The sequence below is a fragment of the Myotis daubentonii genome, chromosome 3 (genome assembly GCF_963259705.1).
Source record: "Myotis daubentonii chromosome 3, mMyoDau2.1, whole genome shotgun sequence".
Taxonomy (NCBI): domain Eukaryota; kingdom Metazoa; phylum Chordata; class Mammalia; order Chiroptera; family Vespertilionidae; genus Myotis; species Myotis daubentonii.
Genome location: NC_081842.1, coordinates 58009431 through 58035263, shown reverse-complemented (window position 1 = coordinate 58035263; position 25833 = coordinate 58009431). Strand labels below are relative to the sequence as shown.

General features: G+C 53.0%; 1 protein-coding gene across 1 annotated transcript in view; it reads left to right on the top strand.

Moving 5' to 3' along the window:
• The window catches only part of PDIA5 (protein disulfide isomerase family A member 5), an 84402-nt gene that overhangs the window by 21086 nt on the left and 37483 nt on the right, over positions 1-25833 (top strand). Inside the window, exons 2-7 of the mRNA XM_059687664.1 lie at positions 359-485; positions 3368-3455; positions 13454-13537; positions 13790-13835; positions 17631-17723; positions 21440-21500. Coding sequence (XP_059543647.1) covers positions 359-485; positions 3368-3455; positions 13454-13537; positions 13790-13835; positions 17631-17723; positions 21440-21500 — 499 coding nt within the window. The remainder of the gene's footprint in view (positions 1-358; positions 486-3367; positions 3456-13453; positions 13538-13789; positions 13836-17630; positions 17724-21439; positions 21501-25833) is intronic.

Sequence of the window (25833 nt, the reverse complement as noted above, 5' to 3'; positions counted from 1 at the left end):
ACATTGCTCCAGTGTGTGATGCAGTGTAGCATGTAGACACTGGCCTCCCAGAGAGGTCTTGATTGAGGGGGTGGCAGGTACGTCCACGCACATGCTTGTGTTGTATGCAGTCCGTGCAGCGTTATGAAAGTGCATGGAGAAGAGAGGGACGTGGAGACTGAGAGTGGGCGGGGAAGTGTCTTGGGGTGTGTGGCGACTTGGCGAGGGGATGAGGTGACGGGCAGCTCTAGTCTCCTGAGAAGGGTTGGTGTGCCCTCATCCCTCTGAAGTGAGATAAGCTGTAGTTCTGTGGGCACCTGTTCTTCCTCAGGCCTGGCCGGGACCCGGGGCTCACCGTCCTTGTCTCCTTCATTTGCAGGTTGTCCTGCCAGGATGGCTGTGCTCCACAAAGGTCTCCTCGCTCATCGAGAGGATCTCTGACCCCAAGGACTTGAAAAAACTTCTCAGGACCCGGAATAATGTATTGGTGCTTTACTCCAAATCCAGTGAGTGCCCGCCTGGGGTCACCCGTTGGGGAGGGCATGCGATAGGAAGGGAATGAGAGGGGCCAGAGGTGGAGACGGAGACCTTAGGACCAACAGCCAGGCAGGGAGAGTCCTAGGGACACCGTGTTTGTCCGCTTTCCATGGGAGACGGCAGAGGTCCGGAGGGGCGTTAGTTCTGCTGATCTGGGATCCCTGAGAGGTCATTCACTTCTCTTCTATAAGTGTTTCTTAGAAAAAGCCTCATTGCCTCAGGAGAGGGCATGAGTGTGAAGGAGGACAGAGGACTGTGGACACTGGGGATGGACATTCTGACTTCCTGGACAGGCACAGGCCAGCCCTGCCAGGGCATGCTTCTCCGGGGCTGTTGACGAACAGCCTGGGCCGGCCCGTCGCCAGCTGAGTTGGTCCCAGGCTTGGGGACATGCACCCAGGCTGGCAGCTCTGACCCTGCCTGGCCCCCATCTGTCCTACTCTGGGATTGGAACACAAGGCTGAGTTTGGACTGGGCTCAGGGCGGCTTCAGGGGGGGTGGGAGCAGCAGCTTGCCTCCTCTGACCTTGGGACTGGCGAGGGCAGAGTGGATGGAGAGAGGTTTGCTTGGCTCTTGGCTGTGACTTTGAACATCAGACTGTTGATACTATTCCAGCACAGTTAAGTGTTTTCGCTGCTCCTGAGGATGCCAAGTTCTCCGTGCCCTGGAGAAGCAATAGCCAGTGGCTGGGCCAGCTCCGGGCACAGCTCTCCCTGCAGCTCATCCTTGACACTCGTTTACACTGGGGCTGATGGATGTTTTGGACTTGTGTCCCTCCTGGAGCCCGCACTCTCCCAGCACCCTGGCACATGCTGCTCCTTGCTCTTCTGCAGCCTGGCAGATGCTCTCTGAGGTTGTTGTTGGGAGCCCAGCATGTGACTAACCTTTCTCTGCTGTCAGGAACAGGGGTAAACTGAGGCTAAGGAGAAGCAGAGCTGCTCCTGAGGCCTGGGTGTGGGGCCCTGACAAGCGTGGCTCGCCCCGTGGGTGCTCCTGGAGCTGGCGGCTGTCAGTGTGGGAGCACACTCGGCTCCTCTCTGGGTCCGTCCCGCCACGGAAGCTCATCATCGTACAAGGACGCCTCGAGGACCTTCTGCAGGACGGTCCCCGTCGCTCCTCCGCCAGGAGGGAGGCAGCGCAGGTTGTCAGATAAGATCCAGGTTATGAGGGAGGAGCTGAAGCTGGGAGAGAGCAGCTGACTTGTCTGAGGCCTCGCAGCTGGTAGACGGTAGACGCCGTTCAAGCTGGTCAGTCGAGCTGGTCCCTGCTCCACCGCTGCTTGCTTCTTCTGCTGGAGGGAGGAAGCCATGTGTTACCTCTGCAGGGACGGGAGGGCTCTGCCACCAGGGAATGGTTTTGGTTAGTTAGAGGGTGGGAAGGTGGATGGGGTCTCCAGATGGGGCTTGCAGGGCAGAGGCAGGGCCCAGAGGTCTTATTTTCTCTCCAGCCCTCACCCAAGCGTGGTCTCATGCTTCCCGCGTGCCGGCTCCTCCCTGCGTTGGCAGTGGCCGTGGGTGGTTTTCCTACCTTCCTGCCTCCCCCCCCAGGCCTGTCACTAGACTTGTGACTGTGCGTGGGCTTTCAGGGCAGCACAGTAACTGGGTTTCTCCCCTCCCGTCCTTCCAGGCAGGGCTCCCTTTCCGCAGGGCTAGGGGAGGGGTGCTGCCTATCCCTCTACTCCAGTTTCCCTTCTCCGCTCCCCAGAGCCCATCTGCCTGCTGAGCGATGGCCTTTCCCCCTCTGCCGCGCCCTCCTCCTGGTGCCCTGGTGGGGTTCCTGGCACGATTCTAGAATGATGCTTTTTGTTCACTTCCATAAAGGCTCTGCATGCTTTGTGTTCACAAACAGCTCTCCGCACTAGAAAAGGAGATCTGTGGAGGCAGATAATTCAGACACCATGTCTGCTTGGCTTTGGAACGTATCGGAGGGGGAAGGCAGCAGACTGCTCTTCCCACCAGTGTCTGCCTGGCAGGCCTTGCACATGCGCTCGCAGGTACGGCAGGGGGAGGTGACACACTGGCCACAGCCACTTGGCAGTGGGACCTTGCAGGCTGGCCGTGCTAAATCCTGGCCACAGAGGCTCCGTCCCCAAGAACCTGCCCTCCTACAATAGAGTCCAGGTGCTTTGCCCAGACCCACAGGAGTTGACACCTGGCCCAGCAAAGCACTCTTCCTTTCTCATGTCCACTCCATCCTGCCCAAGGCCTGGTCTGCGGTCCTGCAGCTGACACCCGAGGTACGGCCCGGCCCAGTTCCTCCCCTGCCATTTCCTGGGAAGTGGGCTATGACATCTGACGTGGGTACACTTGGCATCTGTCTGTCGGAGACTGGTGTCACATGTAAACTTCATCTGATCGCCAGGTTGTACCGAGGGCCCCTAGATGCGTGTGTGATGGACAAAGGAAGGAAGGATTGGGCCCCTGCCCTCATCAGGTCCAAGGACAGACAAGGGTGGAATTGGCAAACTCATTTCCCACTTCAGTTACAGAATTGTCATTATGTGGTTATAAAATTTTCAAAGTTTGTCCCAGAAAGGTAGTGAGTCAGAGACTCTCCCGGGAGTTACCTATTTTGCTCAGAGGAATGTGGGGTGAGGTGTGGCTTACAGGAGGCGTGGCTTATGTGGGGGTTCTCTGTCCATGAGGAAGGGCCCAGGAATGTGGCGGGAGCAGGGGTTCCTGGAATGAGCTGGGCGATCCTCCCAGAACTGTTGGTCACCGGGACGATATTTTAACAGGGGTTCTGGACTGGTCTCCTTTCTTCCTTCCTTCCCTGCCCCCAAGAGAAGATGGCAGGATGGCCTGGTGTCCTTGGGCACAGATGTTTAATATTTGGTTGTTGTTTTTTACAGAGGCTGCAGCTGAAAGTCATCTCAGGTTACTGTCCACTGTGGCCCAGGCAGTGAAAGGACAAGGCACCATCTGCTGGGTGGACTGTGGGTATGTTCTGGGGACATGGCACGTGGCTGGAGGGCAGGGGGCTCGGAGGCTGTGGCCAGTGGGGCCGGGACTTGTCCCTGATTAATACTCTGAAGAGAGGATGGGATGGAGAGACGCTGCGGAAAGACCTCCCTGGCAGCCTGGCAGGGTCACCTGTGGCCTGGAGGAGGCAGTTCTGGCTCTCCCTCTGTCTGTCCGTCTTCCCTTCCAGAGAGCTTTTACATTTTACTGTGTCACTTGATTTTGTTGGTGGCAGAGGGGGCCTTGTTTTATAGATGGGGCCTTGGTACCTAGAGAGGCAAGGTGATTTTCAGGGTGACCCACAAGCCTGCTTGTGGGGGAGGGTGTTCGGCAGCAAGAACCTGGGCTTTACCCCCGTCCAGGCCAGTAACAGAGGTCTCCTCTCCCTGCGGCCCAAGGTGGTGGAATCAGCTGGCCGACCTGCTTGCTGCCTTGGCTTCCAAGGTGATGCTATTAGATGAATCAAGTGGCTTAGCCCTTCCAGCTTTCTCCTCTAGCTGTGTCTCCACCCCTACCCCACCTGTCCCAGTGCCGTGAGCTCCTCTCCCCCCTACTCCCACCCTCCCCCTCTTCCTCCATCCTGACCTCCCTCCTCTCAGGGATTTTCCTGTCGGAATTGAGTGCCGCCCCCGGGAGGGAGCCCATGGAAAGAGGCTACTTCTTAGGGTGGGGAAGGGCCTGTGGGTGGAATTCCCCTGATTCTCTTGAGTTTGGAAGCTGGAGTGCAGGGTGTGCTCAGCTTCCCTTTCCTCCCCATCATTAGGAATAATTTCCACATCTCTCTGTGTTCACTGCTTTGCTGCTGGGACTATATTTATACACACCTCTTGTCATATCATTAGCTCCCAAGTTGGCGTAGATTGGCAGAAGCACAGAAAGACACGCAGAGAGTGAATGAACATAGGAAAACAGATAGCTAAGAACAGCCTTTCCCTTTACACGTTTATTGAGCGCCAGCGGTATGCAAGGCACTGTGCTGCACTTGGCAGGTAGCAGCGTTTCCATGTCCTTCTGACTGAGGACAAGAGGTGTCTCCAGAGCCTCTTTGTCCAGCCACTGCTCACCTGGACTTGGGGTTTGTCAGGAGCGTGGAGTTGGGAAGAGGAGGGGAAAGGAGAATCATACTCAAGGGTGTTGTACTCCAGTTAGTTCGTTTGGGGAAGAGGTGGGGTTCTGCTGGAAAGAGGCAGCTCTTGTCCTGGGTGGCCCATAAAGGTCTTTAGCCTTGGATGTAGCTGGCCCTGCCTGAGTCACAAGCCTTGCTACTACCCTGTGGGTTAAGTGAGCTTTCATGGGCTCCCCTCCAGTGCAGTCTTCTTCCCCTGCAATCTGAGTCCATAATGGCTGTTTGGCAAATGAACTTCATGGCCTCAATGGCTGGAGAGGACTGAAGGAGATTCATATTTTGACAGAGCACCGGGTAAGACCCGCAGACATGTTAGTTAGCCCAGCAGTGTTTGCTGAAGCCATGTGTGTATGTGCGCGTGCACGCACGCCTGGCCTCACACCTCCAGGTTTACTGAAGCACCAACTCAACGGACGAGACTGCCCTCTAGACCAGTGGTTCTCAACCTTGGCTGCACGTTAGAATCACCTGGGAATCTTTTTAAAATCCTGATTTCTGGGCCTCGTCCCCCGGAAATTCTGTTTCTTTGTTACTAATGTTGTGGCCCCACCACATAACAAAGAAACAGAATTTCCGGAGAATGAGACCCAGAAACCAGGATTTTAAAAAGATTCCCAGGTGATTCTAATGTGCAGCCAAGGTTGAGAACCACTGCTCTATTGGTGAGATTGTAGCCATTGGTGAATTCTAGTCCATCCCTGGTCTGGAAGTGTTTCTGTCTTCCAGGTATGTCGCTGTCTCCAGTAGCTCGCCAGGCGTGCATTCCGTGACTGGCAAAGCGCCAAAGCCTATTAGAGAGGACAGGTGCTTCGGACTCTCCACAGCTGAAGATGATGCCAGTTCTGCCCAATGAGGCCTTATCACGGGGGTCTTGTGAGGCTTGCAGGTGGCAGAAGTGGGCAGAAGAGCTTTGATATTGCTCCATCCACCTGGGTCCACTCAGCAGACATTCCCGAGCACTTACTGTGTGCTTTGAGGTGCACAGTATCGTGTCCCCCGCCACCCCCAACCCCCTCAAGAATAGCGGTGTCCTCTGTGCCAGGAGGAGGCAGACTACAGTCCAGGTGAAAGGTGCTGTAAATGGAGGCTATCTGTGTTGTCACTTAATTTTGTCTGGAAAGGCTGAGAAAGCTTCACAGAGGAGGTAGAGTTCAAGTTTGGGGCAAATACCTCAGAGTGTCAGGTCTTTAAAGTGCCCTGGCTTTCCCGGCAGGTGTGGCGTGGGGTCATCTGGCTGGTGGCCGGGCAGGCACAGTCCTGCTCTGCTCCCTGGACGGGCAAGACTAAATGGGGCCGGACTAGTGTGTGGAGAGAGACTGAGGCGATTAGAACGCAGGCCTCATGCGGAGACGTGTATAAGTGCCAATGGGAGAAAGAATCCTGTGACTGATGTGCTAAATGAAAACAGGAGGAGAGGGCGCCTTAGAGCTTAAAAGGTAACCTTAAGACAAAGGGATAGATTGTTTCATGCACGTAGTTGCCACTCCACATATCCCTGTAGGAGGGAGTGTAAACTGAAATGTTAAATAGCTTTTAAAATGGTTTAGAGGAGTAGGTGGATTGAGGAGCTATAATGGATTATGTTGGAAGCAGGAGTATCTGTTTGAAATCAGAGGCAGAGTACGGCTACATCTCCCCAGAACAGCCCACGGACAGAACGTGGCTCTGGTCCTCGCAGGCCTCCCTGGGCGTCACTTCTCATGGACCAGTGTCACATGAGACTCCCAGGGCACCAGCTGGCTCTGCCCTCCTGCCCAGCCACCCCCGCTCCTAGACTTCCGAACGTGCCCCGTAAATCATTAGGGGACCCGACCGTATAACTCCTGGGCCCTGCGATGACAGCTCTCGCTGTTGTCCTAAATGCGTTCAGTCTGTGTTTATGAATCTGAAAGAGACGCTCTGGGGCTGGGCAGACGCGGCTCAGGAACGCTTTCTGTTGCCGTCTGCAGTGGAGTAAGTAGGTGGAACGGAGCCAAGCCAACGTCTGCTCGCTTTTTATCTCGGCAGCTGTTAACTAGCAGGTGGGCAACCAGAGCGCCCCTCCCTCCCGCAGGCCCTCCAAGGTTCCCCGCTCCCGTCCTCTCCGGCTCTGCCTCCTGCCCTGCCAGCGAGGTCTCAGAGGCTGGGATGGGGACACCAGGGCCTGGAGTGGGGTGACAGGAAGGTCAGGAGGGAACAGCCCCCTCTGCTTTTCCCCCTTGAGGAGCAGGTGAAAGGAACGGAGGGTGAGGGAAGACAGAACTCTGGTGAGAGGTGTCAGGACATGTGTGGCATAATGGCAGAGGCTGGTGGGAGGGTCGGCTTTGCTGCTTCTTAGCTCCATGACTTTGAGTAGGACAGTTACCCTGGGTCCATTTCCTCGTCTATGAAATGGGACAATAATTCTTTCTTCTTCCTGGTTCCATGGAAGCTCTTTCTGGAATAGAATTGAGAGGGGAGACCCTGTGCTGCTGTAGTTACTTTTCGTCTGGGCAGGACTGTTCAGGACTTGCAAGAAGCTGGAGGGGGAAGCGGTGTGTTTGTTCCTCAGCAGCCTTTTCTTGGGTGAGGAGCCTTTGGTGGTTGTGAGGGTGCCTCTGAGGGAAGTTTTGGGCTTGAGAGTCAGCCCCGGCTCATGGGTGCTTGGCTCCGACCCTGAAGAAGTGCCGGGTGCAGTGGAATTTGTGCGCCTGCAGGTCAGGAGGCCTGCCTTGGAGTCCGGGCTCATCCCTAAATAGCCGAGTTCAGAATCTCCCAGAAGCTGCCAGATTTGGTGTGCAGGGTGTGTGTGTGTGTGTGTGTGTGTGTGTGTGTGTGTGTGTGTGTGTGTAAGTCTTTTGTCTTCCAGTCTTTGGGGCCTTTTTTTCCTTTGCGTCTCTCCCCATTCTGGGTATCTGTCCCTTAAACCTTTCCAATCCTTCCTTCTGAGCGTCTCTCCCATCTCCTGCTTTGTTCTCTGTCCCTTACTAGTTTCTGCCACCTCTTCCCTGCTCTGGTCCCTGCTGCCCATTCTTTTGACCTTTTTCCTCCTCTCTTCTCCGTGTGGATGTTTCTTTCCCTCTTTTTCTCGCTTTTCTGGCGCTCTCCTCTCAACCGGTGCCTACGTGCCTGCAGGCACACATAGCCCTCCCGGTGGGTCCTCTCCCAGCCCCAGCAACTTGTTGCTGTGAGGTGTCTGTAGGGTGTGTGGCTTCTGTCCAGGAATCTGTCAGCTCTCCCTACCCCTCACTCCACCTCCTGGCTCAGGCCTCAGCAGCCACGCTCGGGTTGGCTGCTGGTGGTTGTCTGGCTAAGTGTGTGTGTGTGTGTGTGTGTGTGTGTGTGTGTGTGTGTGAGAGAGAGAGAGAGAGAGAGAGAGAGAGAGAGAGAGAGAGAGAGAGAGAGAGAGTTGGTATTCTCTCCGTGCCCCGCAGCCTGGCATCGGCATCGGGCTCGGCCTTGGCGTGGAGTGCTGCTGTCTGGGCAGCTGAGCCGGGGCCAGCAGGCGGGAGCTGGGCCTGGGATGCTAATTCCTGGGGCGGATTCTCACCGGGCTGAGGCTGCCCTCTCCCTGCTCACTGCTTTCTTTTCTGAGGGTCAAGGTCATTACCTAACCACAGTTTCCTTCTCCCCTGCTCTGTCTCCCATCTGCCTTATTTCCCCTGGAGCAGCGCTGTCTTCCCAGATCCAGGATTTAGGGCCTGCCACCGTGGACATAACATATTTTGAAGTCTTAGCTTTTCTTCTAAAGAATATTTGAGTTTAGCATTTGCTCCTTTCTATGTAAGCATGTTTAACGAGACTTACTGTGCGTTAGAGGAGACTCCCAGGTGAGAGCTGTGTTGATGTGTCTTCAGACACTTCCCAGCCCGTTAGCGGGCACTCCTTGGGGTGGCACATCCCCCGCTGAGGAGCTGGGGAGGCAGGTGGAGGAGGAGAAGGCACACTTATCTCCCTCTGTTCCCATCACTTTTACTAGCTGTGCTGTGTATTTCATACTTTACCCTGTGCCTTCTTGAGGTAGGGACAGTCAGACCTGGGAGGATCCCTGCTGTATGCAGCAGGCCCCTTCATCAGAGAGCGCTACCTGGCCACCAAGTTCTGCCCAAGGTTAAGGCCAGCTGTTCCAGGACTGTTCTGTCTGCCGCCCGTGTCCTCCAGTTACATCTGTTCATATTGCCCTTGGTATTTGGCATCTAGAAGTCACTCTGACAGTATTTCTTGCTCATTTGCTCCTTAGCTCCCATTTTTTTATGTCTCTGAAGTGAGGGCACTTTCTACCTCTCCTCTCCCACCAACCTCAGGGGTGACAGGCCCATCTGCTCGGGATCCCGCCATGTCAGATGAGGTAGATGGGAGAAAGAGATCTACCCTTTCTTTGATGGGGAGATGGAACCCAGGAAGGCTGCGTTAGCCAAGGGTACCCGGTGGCCAAGGCAGGCAGGGGCCAAGGCCAGGTTCTTAGTGTGGTGTGCTTTCTCCCCGCTGCTGAGGCTGCCCGGCTTTGTGTGGGCATGAACAGGAGTGAGGATCTGGTCAGGGGGCTGGGAGAGAGATGACGGAGGCTCAGATCTTTCTGAGTCTCCACCTCTGTCCTGGGTCCTGGCTCCTGGTTCATCCGTCAGAATATAGGCAGCCTGCCTTGGTGCGTTAGTAATACTTGACCCCATAGAGGAGTTGGAGGCTCCATTAGCTCACCTGCCCAACTCCTACATTTTGCAGCTCGGGAAACCAAGGCCCCGCCAGAAGTCACAGGCTGGCGAATGGCAGAGCCAGATCTGGAAGCCATCAGTCACTCCAGCTGGCAGGTGGGCCTGCCTCCAGGGAGGGTCTGAGACTCAGACTGCGACTTGTGGAAGCCACATCCCCCCTTCCTGAGCCTCCAGTACCCATTTCTTTCTGCCTCCCTCACCCCTCCATCATCTCTGGGTCTGACCCCCAGGAGAGGGCGTGGCCAGCCTCCTGGAGGATCAGCATGGCTCCACACACCCAGTGCAGCCACTCCACACTCCCAGCCAGCCACTCCCCAGCAAATCAGAAGGAAATGTCTATGTGCACGCATCTGTCAGGGCCAGGGTTAGGTGGGAAGTGTGCAAAGTGTGCACAGGCCTCTGAAATCTGTCCACATTCTCTGTAGAGGAGAGCCAGGGGAGGTGGGTGAGTACCTGGGCAGAGGGAGGCTGGGCTCCTGCATCCCCAGCAGACAGAGTGGCAGGGGAGGCCCTTTGCACGGCCAGTCCACTCTCCGTGATGCATGGTGGTTTTCTGCCTCCCTCTCCCTTCCAGCAAAGCATCTTGTTCCCTTGCTCCCTGCTCATGTCTCCTCCCCTCTCCAGAGGCTCAGTCCCTGGCAGGGGAAGGGAGGGACAGCAGGAGGTAGCCAGAAGATCAGTTAATTGTGTCTAATCCCTCAACCAAGATCCTTCTAAGTCCCTGAGGTTGGTAATTTCTCTCTCCTTCTTGAACTCTTATGACTTATATTGTCTGTACTGCACGATTAGTGCACATGCGCGCGCGCGCACACACACACACACACACAAACAACTGTTGGAGGGAGGCAAGCCGACCTGAGAGAGCACCATCAGGAAGTGTCACCTGGCGGGATTCCTGGAGCTCAGCGGGACAGAGCCCGGAGCCCAGGAAGCCAGGAGTGCAGGGCTCCTCCCAGCAGTGGCAGGACAGCGTCAATCAGGGCCTCGTTCACTCGGGTGATTACAGAGGGCCCGCTCTGTGCCAGCTGCTGTGGTAACCCTGGGGAAGCAGTCTGAATACACAAATCCCTCGCCCTCATGGAGCAAACATTTTTGATGGGGCGACAGTCAGTGCACACATTGGCCAGATGTGGAGATGCATGGCCGAGAGAGACAGCAGAGAAGGGAGTGCTGGAGGGGGTGGCGGAGGTGCTCAGAGGGGACAGGAAGAATGTGTCACCCCTCTAAGAATGTGTGCATTTGCATTCGTGTGTGTGTGTGTGTGTGTGTGTGTGTGTGTGTGTGTGTGTGTAGGGGCAGGGGAGAGGAGAGAATCCTTGATCAGTGTCTCTAGAGCAGGGGTGGGCAAACTTTTTGACTCGAGGGCCACAATGGGTTCTTAAACTGGACTGGAGGGCCGGAACAAAAGCATGGATGGAGTGTTTGTGTGAACTAAGATAAATTCAAAGTAAACATCATTACATAAAAGGGTACGGTCTTTTTTTTTTTTTTTTTTAGTTTTATTCATTTCAAACAGGCCGGCCCGCGGGCCGTAGTTTGCCCACGGCTGCTCTAGAGCCTAAGGAGGGAAGAGGGTTGTGTGGAGTCTGCAGCAGGGAGTCCGGTGGCCCAGACAGAGCTGTGATTGGCTTGCCTGGAGTGGGGGCCACAGGCTGCAGGATCCACACTGAGAAACAGGCTGGAGGATCGCTGGCCTCCCCATCCACCCAGCCACGTTGTTTGGTGGGTTGGCAGCATTGCTCCTAAGCCTGCTGGGCTCACGGGGGTCTCAGGCTGCGGCAGACTTTCCCAGGGAGGGGGTCAGCCCGGCAGGCAGGGATTGGGTTGCAATGACTCTGAGCCCTGCCACTCCTCTCTCTGCTTCATGAAAGTCACAGGAAGAGGCTGCCAACTTGGCAGAAGAGAGAGCCAGCATGGGGTGGCATTTCTCCCCTGCAGAGGCTGCCTTGCAGTCTGAGTGCCCACCACGGGCGCGGCAGGGTGGGCCCACCGGGACTTGGTTCTGGCTCCTGACCCTGTTTGTCGTTGCAGTTGAGTGGACGGTAGGTGGTCACAGGGACAGTTGAGCGCAGCAGAACGAAGCTGGCCTCGGAAAGTGCTGAGTGAGCAGTTGTCAGCATCCTGAGTCGAGCCCTCTCTTCTGGGGAATTAACTCAGGCAGGGAAAGGGCACCTCAGACACAGTTCTTCCCAATCGAACCTGCTGCCTGTCAGCGTGGCTTCACCTCAGCCTGCGGGATGGGCAGACCAGGCTGTGGTAGCCGTAGTGGGTGGAGGCGGGTATGGCATCCCCACGGGGCTTTAGGGTAGAGTTTCCAGCAAGGATGCTGCGGGCTGCCCCTCCAGTGGCCTTCTGAGCTATGCCCTCGGCTCTCTGGGTCTCCTTCCCACCCCAGCTTCTCCCTTCTTTCTGGACTCCCTGTTTTAAAATGCCCTCACCACCTTGGAGGAGCAGCCATCGCAATGCCATTAGCCTCTCCTTTTTGGATTCATCGTGCATTTCTGAGGCCTGAGGCCGCAAGCTGCAGTGGCCACTGTGATGGCCGCCACAGGCAGGACTGAGTGGGGAGGGAAAGGCCATGCTTCCTGAATTGCAGATCGTATATTTACATTTAAAATGAGGCCCCGCAATTCTGCTTGTGCATTGAAGAGCGTTGCTTTTAGAATTGAGCTGAATGGTGTCATTAGTCCATCTGCTCTGAGGCTGGTGCACAGCTGTGGGAAGCTGATGGCTGTAGAAGGTGGTGAGGTATGTAAACAGGTGGGAGGTGACGGGACTTCCCTCAGGTGGCTGTCATACCTGGCAGAACAAAGTTTCTCATGCAGCATAGACAGTCAGCGGAGACCAGGGTTGGGTGACCAACATACCCTCACTGATTCCACGCAGAATGAGGAGAGGGCCCTGCAGCAAGGAGCAGGGGTGGGGATGGGGTAGCTGGCTGCCTTTGGCTGGTTGTTGGGCACACTTGGCTGAGTGTGGTGAGGTTGTGTATGAGGGCAGATAAGGTCTCTGAGGGGGCTAGTGGAGGGCACCAGGAAGCCACACCTGGAGATTGGGGAGAGGAAGAGCCAGTGCAGGATGGTGGCATCATCAGATCACCTGGAAGGTTCCTTAAAACAGTATATGCAGCCCAGGCTGGTGTGGCTTGGTTGGGCATCCTCCCGTGCACCGAAAGGTTGCTGGTTTGATTCCCAGTCAGGACACATGCTTATATGGGGACTCAATTCCTGGTAGGGGCATGCAGGAGGCAGCCAATCAATGTTTTGCTCTCACATCAATGTCTCTCTCTCCCTTTCCCTTCCTCTCTAAAAATCAATAAAAATATTTTACAAAAACAACACCAGAAACACCAGTATTCTCAGAGTTTTGATTCAGAAGGTCTGAGAGGGGGATGACAGTTTGTATTTCTAACAGGTTCCTAAGTGAGGCTGGGCTGCTGGTCAGGGGCCACATTTTGAGGCCCATGAGTCTAGCAGGAAGGAGTAGATGAGATGGTGCCTGCACACTTTGTACACAGTGAACGGCACCCAACAGACATTTTTTATTAGAATTGCGAGAGGGCGAGATTACAGACTCCAGCCCTTCACCGAAGCTTCCTCTTTCTCCTTTTGGCTTTTGTCCGTACCTGGTCAGATGTCATAATGCTTTCAGCATCGTAGAACGTTTTCCTCTTTTCCTGGTCAGATGGTCTATAGCAGGTGGCATATGGCACACATTAGAGCTTGAAAAACAAATGTACTTGGGCCCCAGGCAGAGACTCTGAAGGAATGATCTGGGCAGGCCCAGGAAATCAGTATTTTTTAAACTTCCCCAGGAGCTTGTAATGCGCAGCCTGGATTGGGAACCACTGTTCTATACTGCGTGTATTTTTCTTCTTAGAATGGGCTGTCCACCCCGTAAGCTTCTGGGGCACTTCCTTTACCTGGACCTCCCTAGGTTGTCCCTGACACCCAGTGGTACAGCCTCCCCGCCTGCTGGCCCATCTTTCCTGATCAGCCACCTCGCATCGGGTCCTCTCCTCCCTCCGGTTCTCTGAGAATCCGTCTCCAGTGAGGTCCTCTCTCGCTATGGAGAAGTCCAAGTTACCTGCCTTATTCTGAGGCTACCAGCAGATTTTACTCTGTCAACACCTCTGTGAGGACCACAGGTTACCGATGGTTCCCGGCGTTTGTGTCTTTCAGTGACACAGAGAGTAGAAAATTGTGCAAGAAGATGAAAGTTGACCTGAGCCCAAAGGACAAAAAGGTCGAATTATTCCATTACCAGTAAGTACACGTGGTCATTTCCAATTTCCAAGTAAGTGCTGAAAGCTTTCATTGGTATTCTCAGTGCACAGCGATTTTAGGTAGATCAATTTTATTCCGGAATGATTTTTTTTTCCTGTTTACAGTTATTTCATTTAAAAACATCTTGAACTCTGTTCAATAGCTGAATCTTATTAAGATGCTGCAGGAAACCAAAGGTAGGTCTCTTCACAACCATTCCTGTAGTTAACACCTTGTTCTCTCTTTTGACAGGGACGGTGCATTTCACACTGAATATAACCGAGCTGTGACATTTAAGGTAAATTTACCTCCCTCGTTCTCAGCAGAGCTGTATCTGAATGGATGCCAAAAGTCTGGCAGCTTCTCTCTGAGAGAAGGAAGGGCAGAGAGCACAAATAGCTCTTCTGGAGGACCGGAGGGAGTCTTATCTCTCGAGCGCATGTCAGCAAAATATCTGTGGAAGTTTGTAGCTCTTAGCACAATAAGGATGACCAGCCTCACAGCTAGTCTGTGCCTCCATCAGCAGTGACGTCAAGCCTCTCCGCTCCAGAGGCCTGGTCTCCCCTCCCTGTGGCCTCAAGGCCCCCTCCCCCACCTCTGCAGCAGTGTCGACAGTGGCTGCCCACGGGCTGGAGGGGGCTGGCTGTGCCCAGGTTAGCGCGCTCTGCAGGACACCGGCAGGCTGGCACATGTGGGTTGATGCAGCTTGTTCCAGATGAGATGCCGATGTCACCGAGATTTTCCTTGCTCCAAATCCAATTTAGAAGCGGATGGAAAAACATCAGTGAACATAAGTGTGGAGAGCCCGTGACCTGCAGGTGCTGTCCTGTGATCACCAAGCCGCTGCCCTGCCCCGCCCCGCGCCCTTCTCCTGCCCTTGGATTCTGCTCCTTCGCCATACGCATTCCCTTCCTCAAACCAGCTTCTTCTACCTGTGGTCCAGGCCACATCCCCTGCCCTGGCTGGGGCCGCACATTTCTCCCGTTCCCAAATCTGCCAATTCCATGCATTCTGACTTTCCTGCTTCCCAGACTGGATTCGACCCTGTACTCCTCTCTCTCTGCCTGTCTCCACCGGTGTCTCCTTCCATCCCTTCCTATCCAGTCTGAGCAGCTGTCACTGCCCCTTCCCCCCACCTCCCTGCCATCTCTTGTTTATCCACTAACGCTGCTTCCTTTTCAGTTGCTGCAGCTCTTCCCTGACACAGACTCAGCCTGATTACTCATTTTAACACCCACTTAGACACTTAGAGACAATGCTACCAACTGGAGTTGCTTAACCCCTCTTACTCTGTGTGAAGACTTCCACTGAAGTCTTTGGAGAGAACACGTGCTCCCCAGGGGCAAGGTTTAGCTCGGTGGGGTGGGGAGGTGCCTCTGCAGTGATGGAAAGGGGAGGCTTTGTTTTGTTCTGGAGGTTGTGTTCAGTGCATGCTTAGCCAGCCTCAGAGAAGTCTGCGCTGTGAGTGTGTACTAGGGGATGGCTGCTGCTCAGAATTGCCGTAGCAGGAACGAAGCAAGGAGCCCCGGAGGTCTGAGCTGGCCTGGGTCGGGTGGCCAAGTCCTGGCCTTTGTCCACCTCTTTACAAAGACTGGGTGTGTGCGATCTTGTCCTTCTGTGATTTTTTATGTCAATAAGCCAGAGAGGTGGGCTGCGCCTTGTACGGGGTCAGTTTTTAATGGAGAGAGGAGATCCTTGGTCCCAAGGTCCCCAAAGCCCACAGGACCATATGGATTGGGGTAGAGCCCCTGACATTCTCCAGGGCAGGGGTAGTGTTCCAGGGACTGCCTGACAGCTTCTGCTTCTAAGCAGGAGTGGCGAGACAAAGGCCCTCCCTGGTCACGGGTTGGTTCCCCTTTCGGGGCTTCTCCTGGGCCCCTGTCCCCAGAGAGGTAGGGTGGGCACAGCTCGGCTCATGCTCTGACTGCTGTTGCTGTCCTCCCGCACAAGGCCTGGTCACAGCAACTATGCCGACTATACCCTGGCCCCTGAAGAGGCCAGAGGCCAGATAAATGAGGGTAAAGAGCAGGAAACTCCAAGAGGAAACTTCTTGTTTAAGGGGCCTTCTGCTTGTCAGAAGTCTGTCCAGCAAAACCCTTCCTATGTATAAGTGGTGAGGACCAAAGGTGCCTCGAAAGCGAGATGCAGATGGCTCTCTGATGACCTTCTTCAAGGCCCTGTAGCCATGAACTCATCCTGAAGACCAAGGTGCCGGTGTTGGGCCGTTTCCTGGGATGCAGAGCACCCAGAGTAAGACGGCTGAGGGTGGGGTCAGGGGCTGCTTCCTACACACTTTCCCACCCAAGATCTTGTCGGTTAGAACAATTTGAAGAGAACCTATGAATGGGATTATTCAACTTCAGTTAAAGGAGAATAATCTCTACCTGAAAGCAAACGATTGCAAGTGTGAATGTTTCCATTAATACATTAAAAGAGGCTATTTCTTTTTCCATTCACATCCATGTTTTTTCCTTGATGCTGAGGAGGGGGTAGGGGGATGGGATACTGTGCTAACCCTTTAACTCAGCTCGTGCTGGTAGGGGACAGGAGCCCCCCAGAGTCCTGCCTAGTTTGGGTTCCTCACCCACTGATAGTCCACCTGAAAGTCCCAGACCTCCTCACAATCAGAGTGTGAGCATACATTAACGTAAGTGTGTTCACATGAGTCTGGGGTTTCACAGGCTCTTGAAGCCCACCGTGCACCCTAGATTGAGAACCCTGCACCAGTGCGCAGGTGGGCACCTGCAGCATCTCTCTGTGTCCCGGTGAACAGGTGCCCCTGCAGCTGCGGGTGAGCGTGGGTCTCGGGAAGGCCCTGCCGGTTCCATTTTGGCCTGTACTGTCGCAGTGTAGCTTAGACAAGGGAGTGGGGAAAGGCCATCTGCCTTTGGTGGAAACGCCCTCCTCTTGCCAGGAGGTGTTTCAGAGCTCCATTTGGATGGACAGGGAGCATTACCTGAATGAAATCCTTCCAAGTCTTGGCTGTGCCCCATTCTCCTATAATAGCTCCTTCCAAATAGCAGTTTCCAGAAATAAGCCTCACGCGTAGCCTACCTGAGAAGGTCTTTCCCTGTCTCACCCCAGACCTCCCTCCCTCCCCCAACATACACAGGGACACGCCTAATTCATCCCGTGCTCACTGGAGTTTGAGCAGAGTGGACAGGAGCAGCAGAATCTTGCATCAAATTGGGGGATACTGAGGTCTCCATCTGTTGCCACAGAGGCCGGCAGCTCCCTCCAGGGTGGAGGGATGGAGGCCTGGCTAGTTTCTGGTACCCATTCCTGGTTCTCAGACTTTGAGCACCATTTCCCAGAGTGACAGGGAGTCCTGTGGGTGTCCTGGATCAGTGACGTGTGGCAGGTCGGAGGCGGGTGGAGGGACCTGCCCCCTGGCCCCCGCCCCACGGTGTCCTTCCCAAAGGAAGCAGAGACCGGAGTTGTTTGTCCATGTGACAGAGGCTACTTCAACCCTATACCTGAAGCTCTTTGTCCGGCCTTCAATCCTGGGCCGTCTAGACAGGAGTCCAAGGAGAGAAGTACAGCAACCAGGCCACAGAGATGGGCCCCCTGCTCTGGGGCTTCCCATCCCAAGCTCCACAGAGGAGGGTCAGGGTTAAGGCTCTCTCACCCAGTTGAGATCATGAAATACAAGGCAGGTTACAAGTAGGTGTGATTACCTACTTACTGTGGTGAACGCTTTTAGTGGCTGCATGAAAGTGAAAGTATCTGCTCTGGGCAGAGCTGGAGACCTTTATTCAAACCCATCAGGGAGATTTCCTGGAGGAGGTGGGATTTAGCAGAATGTATCTCTGGTTTGAATAAGCCAACTGATTGTCTCAAATTTCCTTGTTTGGTTCCATGGAGAAGCACAGTAGGTATGGATCCAGAGCAAAGTGTCATGTGGCTGAAAAATGGCCTGGTGGAGGGGGTGCATTTTTAGGGGCTTCACAGTGACATCAGTGGGCGACAGAATGGCACACTCCCAAGTGTATGCCCATAGGCCGCATGCAGTTGCCTTCCAGGCACCTGGATCTCCCCCCACCTCCCTCTTCCTGGCTAAATTGAGTTTTGCCTTCTGTCTTCTTTTCCTCAGTCCATAGTGGCCTTTCTGAAGGATCCGAAAGGGCCCCCGCTGTGGGAGGAAGATCCTGGAGCCAAAGATGTGGTTCACATTGACAGTGAAAAGGTAACATATTCCCCATCCGTTCTGATGGTCGCTGGAAGCGTCCCCTGAACCATGGCCTCCCAGGGACAGGTGCCCAAGCAGCTGAGAAGCGGAGTGTTCTTGACCAGCTGTGCTTTCCCCCAGGGGAGCTGGGCCAGGACCCTCCTCTCCTATGCTCCTCCCCAGCCTCACAGGCTGCCTGGGAGCTTCCTCCATGAACTCTTTCTTAATGTATTTTAACATGTTTAGAGTTTCCTTATAGGAATATCTATTTAAATGTCCTCTCCTTGTTATGTAATCTGGTTGCTGCTGGAATCGACTTTGTGTTTTTTGCTTTTTAAAAAAGTGGGTTTGAGTTTGTTGTTGTTCTTAAAGAATCATCTGCGAGGTTTGGGTTATATTTCCAGAGGCTTGGGTTAGGTCTCTAATATTCTGAGGCATGGTGTAACTTTGAACAAATTGTTTACCCTCTTTAAGCTTCAATTTCTGGGTTTGGCTAGGATTGGGGGGGTTGGAGGTACTGAGTTATCGTCTCCATACAGCCTTGACTCTCTTTCCTTTTTAAGAAGCATGTCAAGTGCCAGGAGTTGGTGGCACCTGTGCCTATAGCTATGCAACAACAAACAGCTCAAAAAGATGTTGCTCCTGGGTAGATCTTGTAATAATATGCAGTTTTAGCCCCTGGCCAGTGATAGCCTGGTGCCTCCCTCCCCAGTGATAGCCTGGTGCCTCCCTCCCCAAGATGTGCCTGTCCTCAGGCTCCTAAGATCGCTCTTCTGTGACTAGAAATAGTAAGCAAATACTTTTTCACGTCTGTAGACAGTCCTCTTGTTATACTTTCTGCCGTCTTCTCTCATGTAGAAATATAGATACAGCTGCTTTTTCGCTAATCAAATCCCCCCATGAAATAACTAAAAGTTCCAAATGCAAGTTGAATTGCCGATTCCTATTTGTCATCCATCCTTACTGAAGGTAACTAAGCATCTTTGAATGTAAAGTTATATTTGTTATTACTCAGGAAATGAAACCAAGTTGTGACAGGCTCAGAAAAACGTTTCTTCTCAGACCTTTTACCAGGTTTTATCTGTAGGGATTCCAGATCATTTTCAAAGTGTTTGCATCCTCCATCCCAAGTCAGGGTCAAAGATTGAGTTACAAATTCTGTCTTAAAATGAGTGCCTTTTGGCCAGACATGGACACAAACTAAGTGTCCTTTGATAGATGAGTGAATAAAGAATATGTGGTGTATATGTATATATGATGGAATACTACTCAGCCATAAGGAAAGATGAAATACTGCCATTTTTGACAACATTGATGAATGTTGAGAATATCATGCTCAGTGAAATAAGTCAGATGGAAAAACAAGAACCATATGATTTCACTCATGTATATAAAACAGAAAGCAACAAACAAAGGAAAAGCTCATAGATACAGACAACAGTATGGTGCTTATCAGGGAAAAGGGGAGTGGGGAGAGGTAGCAAAGAGTAAAGGGGGCCAGCCCTGGCCGGTATGGCTCAGTTGGTTGCATGTCTTCTTGTGCAACAAAAGGTTGCTGGTTTGATTCCCTATTAGGGCTCATGCCCAGGTTGTGGGCTCCATCCCCAGTCGGGGGGGTGTAAGAGGCAGTCAATGGATGCTTCACTCTCACATTGATGTTTCTCTCTCTCTCCTTCTCCGTTCCTCTCTCTCTAAAAATCAATTAAAAAATAAAAAGTAGCCCTAGCCAGTTTGGCTCAGTGGATAGAGTGTCGGCCTACTGACTGCAGGGTCCCGGGTTCGATTCCGGTCAAGGGCACATGCCCGGGTTGTGGGCTCGATCTCCAGTAGGGGGCATGCAGGAGGCAGCTGGTCAATGATTCTCTCTCATCATTGATGTTCTATCTCTTTCTCCTCCCTTCCTCTCTGAAATTAATAAAAATATATTTTTTAAAAAAGTAAAGGGGGCCCAATGTATGGTCATGGAAGGAGACTTGACTTTGGGTGGTGAACACACTATGCAACATACAGATGACATATTATAGAATTGTACACTTGAAACTTATCTTTTCTCTTTTCTTTTAAGAAATAGTTCTGCCTTTTCTTTTTTAAAAAACATATATTTTATTGATTTTTTACAGAGAGGAAGGGAGAGAGATAGAGAGTTAGAAACATCGATGCGAGAGTAACATCGATCAGCTTCCTCCTGCACACCTCCTACTAGGGATGTGCCCGCAACCAAGGTACATGCCCTTGACCGGAATCGAACCCGGGACCCTTCAGTCCACAGGCCGACACTCTATCCACTGAGCCAAACCGGTTACAGCGAAACTTATCTTATTAACAAATGTCATCTGAATAAATTTAATAAAAATTTTAAAAATGAGTGCCTTCACTCTCTAGTTATATAAAAAAGAGTAAACATTTTCAGAATTTATTATAAAATGTTTTAAATTCCCATAAAATATTTGTAATCTTCTCTATCTAGCTGAAAAATTGTAAGTAATGTGTATTCATGGTTGAATTTTTAGAAAATATAGCTTAAGGGTAAAAGAAAGAAAAATATCACTCCATCCCTTCCCTTAGAGATACCACTGCTGGTATTCCCTGTAGTCTTTTAGGCTTTCAACATAATGCGGTACATAAATATTAACAAAAGTTTCATTAGCTGTTATATGCTGTTTTGTAACTTGCTCCCCCACCCCACTTATTGTAACATGCACATCTTATTGTGACATTTAATACCCCTCTTCATAGTTTGCAATGATGCAGCAATATTCTATTGTGAGGTTGTAGTACCACCATCTATTTACCTAACGTCTTGTTGATACCAGAAAGCAGCATTTTGAAATTTCCTCTTATTTTCCTTATTGTTCAGAAGAGAAAAACCTCTAATTTTCTCCTATGGAAACTGGTTAGAGGAGCTTATCTTAATCAAAATATGCTCTGTCGTGGCGCTTCTTTGCCGTCCTTAATAGATTTGCCTTTTCCTGAACACCGTTGGCTCTCGCGGGAAGAAAGGTCTCCTGCCCTGCTCTCGCAGAAGGCTCTCCATTAGCACTGTTGTGGCCTTCGTCTTTTTACATTGATTGTATTTATTCAACCAAGAATTTTATATTGCCTAACAGTGGGCCGGGCACTGTTCTCTATGGGTTTTACAAATACCCATGGTCAGTGTAGCTTGTAACCTCCTGGGGGTGGAGGGCATGTCTTGTCCTATGCTCACAGCGGGCTCTGGGGACATGGGTAGTGGGGGCCGGGCTGGGGCCAGTGGAATAGATTAGCAGGTGTGGGTTAACCCCATGTTCCAGATCCCTGTCTGACATGTCAGGCCTACGTGAAAACAACCACCCATCACAGCACAACCGCTATAGCCCACGTGAGAAGGGGCAGCTTGGTCGACAGCCTCATGCGGCATGAAAAGCTCCCTGTAGACGTTTAATTGTTCAGGTGGAACTGAAAGTAAAGCTGGTAGCCTGGTCCCGACTCCTTCATCCCAGGAGGTGGCCGTGGGAAAGCCATTTGTCTGCTGGGGCCTCAGTTTCCCCATCTGTAATATACAAGGGCGGTTCAGAAGAGATGGTCTCTGGGGTTCTTTCGGCTCCTGACACGCCATGACTCTTACCCCCAGCCCCCAAATCTGACAGTGGGGTTTCTGCAGTGCTCGCCTGCCCCTCTCAGCACTGTGGTCCCTGGGGACGGGCCTCTGTTACGGTGGAGGGTGTGACCTGTGGTGTTCTCTGCTTGCGCCTCAGGACTTCAGACGGCTCCTGAAGAAGGAAGAGAAGCCGCTGCTGATGATGTTTTATGCCCCGTGTGAGTGACTGTTCTCCTTTGGGCCAGGGCTTGTTACTCAGATTCTTGGCGGGGCAGCTGGGGGTTGTGGGGCGGGGAGACTGGGAACAGGCCCCCGGTTTCTCACTTAGAACCCAAGTCACGCTGCTCATCCCATCTCACCATCTGTGCCTCTTGTCCTTCATTTTGACCATTTCATCTGGCTTTTCTCCCTCCTGCTTCTACATCAGTTTTTCTCTTGCTGAAATTGGCATTCTTCTGCCCTCTTCACCCCGAGGTCCACCCAGCCACAACTCAGGTCTCCTCTCAGATACCTTCCCTTGCCCCTCTGCCTCCCGGGGGCCTGAATTCCCATCCCTGCCAGCTCTGTGCCTGGTGAGGCCTCCCTGGAGTCTCGGTGCGCTCTCCAAGGTGCTGCCGCGGCTCGCCACCCGGAGCCCTGCTGGCTCCTGGCAGCTGCTGGGCAGCTACTCCTCCAGCTCTAGCTCCTGCACACCTCTCCTGGTGCCACCTGGGAGGAGACGGGAGTCAGGACCAGGGAGAAAGTGGTTCGGTCTCTGGATACAGCAAGAGGCCATAGGGAATAGCAAAGGATCGCTAAGATGACAACCAGAAGACCTGGGTCCTAACCCCAGGTGTACTGCCAGTGAGCTGGGGAACTTGGTCAAGTCCTTCACCTCCCTGTTCCTCGGCTTCTATTTTTGGAAAAGAAGGGGTTGTATCAGAGCAATGGCCTTCAAACTTTTGACGTATTTCACAGCATTAAAATTTTTTCATTGAAACTCAGTACTATAAGTATACATAAATTACATGTAAACAAGCTGAAACAAAAGTTTCACAGAATCATACTAACCTTTACTACATACTCTACCAAATGTAGTACCCACTGATATTTTCTTTTTTATTCTGTTTTATTTAAAAGAAGTCATTGGTTCTTCCAACTACTTCATAACCCTCTAATAAGGGGTCGACAAACTCTGGCCCCTAGGCTGGCTGCCCTTTTTTGTAAATTAATTTTTGTTGGAACACAGCCACGTCCGTTTGTTTACACATTGTCTGTGGCTGCTTCCAAGCAGAGTTGAGTAGTGACAGTATGTCCCCCAAAGCCTCAGATATCTCCCGTCTGGGCCACCCCTGTAGTCTAGTGGGTCCTGACCCACCGATTAGGAAACAATGAACCAGAGCCTGTGTGAGGCCCCTACAGCCACGACTCAGTGACCATCACATGCCCCTCATGACAGCCAGATGCCTGACAGCTGGAGAAAGAGGGGCTGTGGGTAGTGGGCGGTGGGTGTGCCTGGGCGGTTCTGTGGCTCAGTTGGGTATCATGGGCTGTGGCACTGGGGTTCTGTTGACTCTTGAAAGTCCCTCTTCCTGAGAAGTTCTTTGAGCAAAGGCCCCTCCCACTCCCACCCTGGTGACCATGCCTCCCCAGCGGATGCTCTTCTGTGGGGTTCTGGTGGTCCTGCCTGACGTGGGCTGTTCACCATGACAACAGCCTCTCTCAGCTCATGTTGGTCACTGTGTGGCCCCACCTGCCCTCCCCACAGACACCTCGCTGGCCCCAGGGGTGTGCCTGCCTGTGCCTCTTTTCCTAGGAGACCTGGCTCTGCCTAGAGTGCTCCGTACTTTAACCCCAGGTCATTCTCTTTATAACACTCACTGGTTGGTTTCACCCCCTTTTGTTTCTCCTTGGAGGGGTCTTTTTAACTGCCTACCTGTGAATTGCTTAAGGATTGTCCTGCCTACACAGCCCCTTGAGAACATGAACCCCCTCCTTTGGTTCATGTCCGAACTCTCAGGACTCAACACATTGGTTAAGAGAGACTAAAACAGTGTATGTCAGTAGATAGCACGTGTCACAAGCAGGATCCTGGTATAACCACGGGATCAGTATAATGACACCTGTTCATCCCTAACAAAGAGTGGGTTCCTCGCAGTTTGCACTTGAATGTGCCATCCCTCTCACCCACTCCCAGGCTGTCTGGCAGTGTGCCCATCCTCCTCATCACGGTGGGCAGCAATGCCAGCGTGGGCATTATCGTCACAAAATGGGAAGCTGGGTGGGAAAAGTTAGGTTCCTTGTAGGTGTCATGGCAGTTAGTGGGGGAGGGAGGGAGGAAACGCATAGCTGTGAAGTTCAGATTTGTGGTGGGGGGGTCGCGTTAGATGGCCTCCTGGGTCCTAGGCGAGGAACTCCAGGATTCTTTAGCTGTTGGTTTTAATGAAACACAGTTGTGCTTTTATTCTGCGCTAGCACTCAGGTCTTCCATGGCCTCATAATTGAGCTTATGCCTGGTACACAGACCAATTCTCTAACTGGGGAGCCATTTGGGGCTCCGAGCCTTTGATCGTGTTTGGGGTGAAGGAACTCAGAGGCTGTGTGAGCCTTTAGTTGTGACAAGGAATCTGGATCCCCAGGACCTACGGTTTATTTAGTGAATGTTTGTTGGCTGCATTAACGAGAAAATAATAGGCTGACTGCTCTAACCTGTAGGGTTTGAGAGGGCTACTGAGTCTTATCTCTTCCCCTCCTCCCATTGAATCAGTGGGAAGATAAACTCAGATAGGTACCAGCTTTCTTTTTGGGAACTAGCATGACCTCTTCCCCCAAAACTTCTTCCCCCTGCTGGCCTCCACCCACGGGGACAGTTGGCTGACTCACCACTCAGTGAGGGTTTGGGTAGTAATGTTGCTGCAGACTGCAGCAGGAAGAGCTGGGAGAGAGAGGCCACACCTGTGGGGACAGGTAATAAATTAGGCTCCTGACTGATGAGTGTAGTACAGTGGGTGTCAGAGTCCTCCCATCTCATCAAGTCACTGAGTAAAAGTGGACAAAGGGCTGCAAGTGTGCCCCCTATTTTCTCCCCTGGGTTGTGAAATGACCTCCTCCGTCCCCTGTGGAACTGTTTTCCTCGTGGGCCAGAAGGCAAGCCCGCAGGCCTGGTGCTGACTGAGCCTCCTCTGCTGGATGCCTGGCCCTGTCCCTCAGCCTGCAGGGCAGGTGCTGTTCCTACTGCAGGGAAGCGGAGGCTCAGGCCTCTTACGTCAGTAGCCCAGGGCCATATAGGCAGGAACAGTCAAGGGGAGGTGCTCCCCAGAGCCGTGCTCCTTCCTCTGCTGTGCAGCCTCACGTCGTACCCACTGGGTGGCATCCACCTGGTGGAGGACTGTGTCCAGTGAAGTGGGCCTTCGTCCTGCCCTCAGAATCCCACAGTGGGAGCTGCTACGCCCCCTGACAAGTGTCATATCTCTTCCTTCATGACGCTGTGGGGATTGTCTATGGTGGCAGCTCCTGGGGAGGGCACATCTTTTTTGTTTGTTTATTTTTATTAATCTCAGAGAGGAAGGGAAAGGGGGAGAGAGAGAGAGAGAGAGAGAGAGAGAGAGAGAAACACCAATGAGAGAGAATCATTGATCAGCTGCAACCCGGGCAAGTGCCCTGACCAGGAATCAAACCGTGACCTCCTGGTTCACAGGTCGATGTTCATCCACTGAGCCACGCCGGCCGGGCAGGGGAGAGCACATCTTGTCTTCCGAGGGCAGATGCTTGGGGTCACCCTGCGGCCTGACCTCGCCACAGCTTCTGCTCTCCTAGTCTCCCGGAGTCTGAGCCTGAACTGATGGCATGAACTGAAGCCCAGGCTGATATGCTGGGGGTGAGGGGCTTCATCTGTCTGCCAGGCAGGAATGTCAGGGAGGGGGTCGTGGGCATTTCGAGTTTTGTGTCAAAGTATCATGCATCGCACCTTGTCCAGTAGACTTGGTATTGGGAGGTTCGGGTGGTCCTGGGGAGTTTGACCTGCCGACAGCTCCCCAGTGTCTCTGTCTCTCTGTCCACACCTACCAAGTCGTTCACTCAACACGGATTAGACTTGTCAGCCTGCTGCCGCGTGGCCCTGTCTGCTCCGTGCCATGCTGAGATGAGATCTAGCCTGACGTGGGGTTCCGGGCAGCTTTGGTGTCTGCAGCCTTCAGATGCATCTCAAAGCCTGCTTTGCAGCCAAGTGGCTGTCAGACAGCCTTGCGTGTCAGCACGTCCACATCCGAGGAAACGGTGCTGGTGTTCTGCAGGACCCGCACTGAGGTGCGGCCCGCTCTGGTTGGAGGGAGGAGGGGCTTTAACAAGTTCACTCTGAAGTAGTAGTGGATGTTTGGGGCCTGGCTGTCTTGGCCCTGAGCTCCCCAAGCCTCGGGGGCTTTACCACCCCAGGAGAGGATTGTGACTGGCCGACCACAGAACCCCAGAGAGGGCTGAGCCAAGAACATCACAGAATCCTCCAATGTCAGAACTGTCCGGTCCAACCTTCTCATTTGCCAGAAGGACAGCAGCCCCGAGTGACCTGTCCAGGGC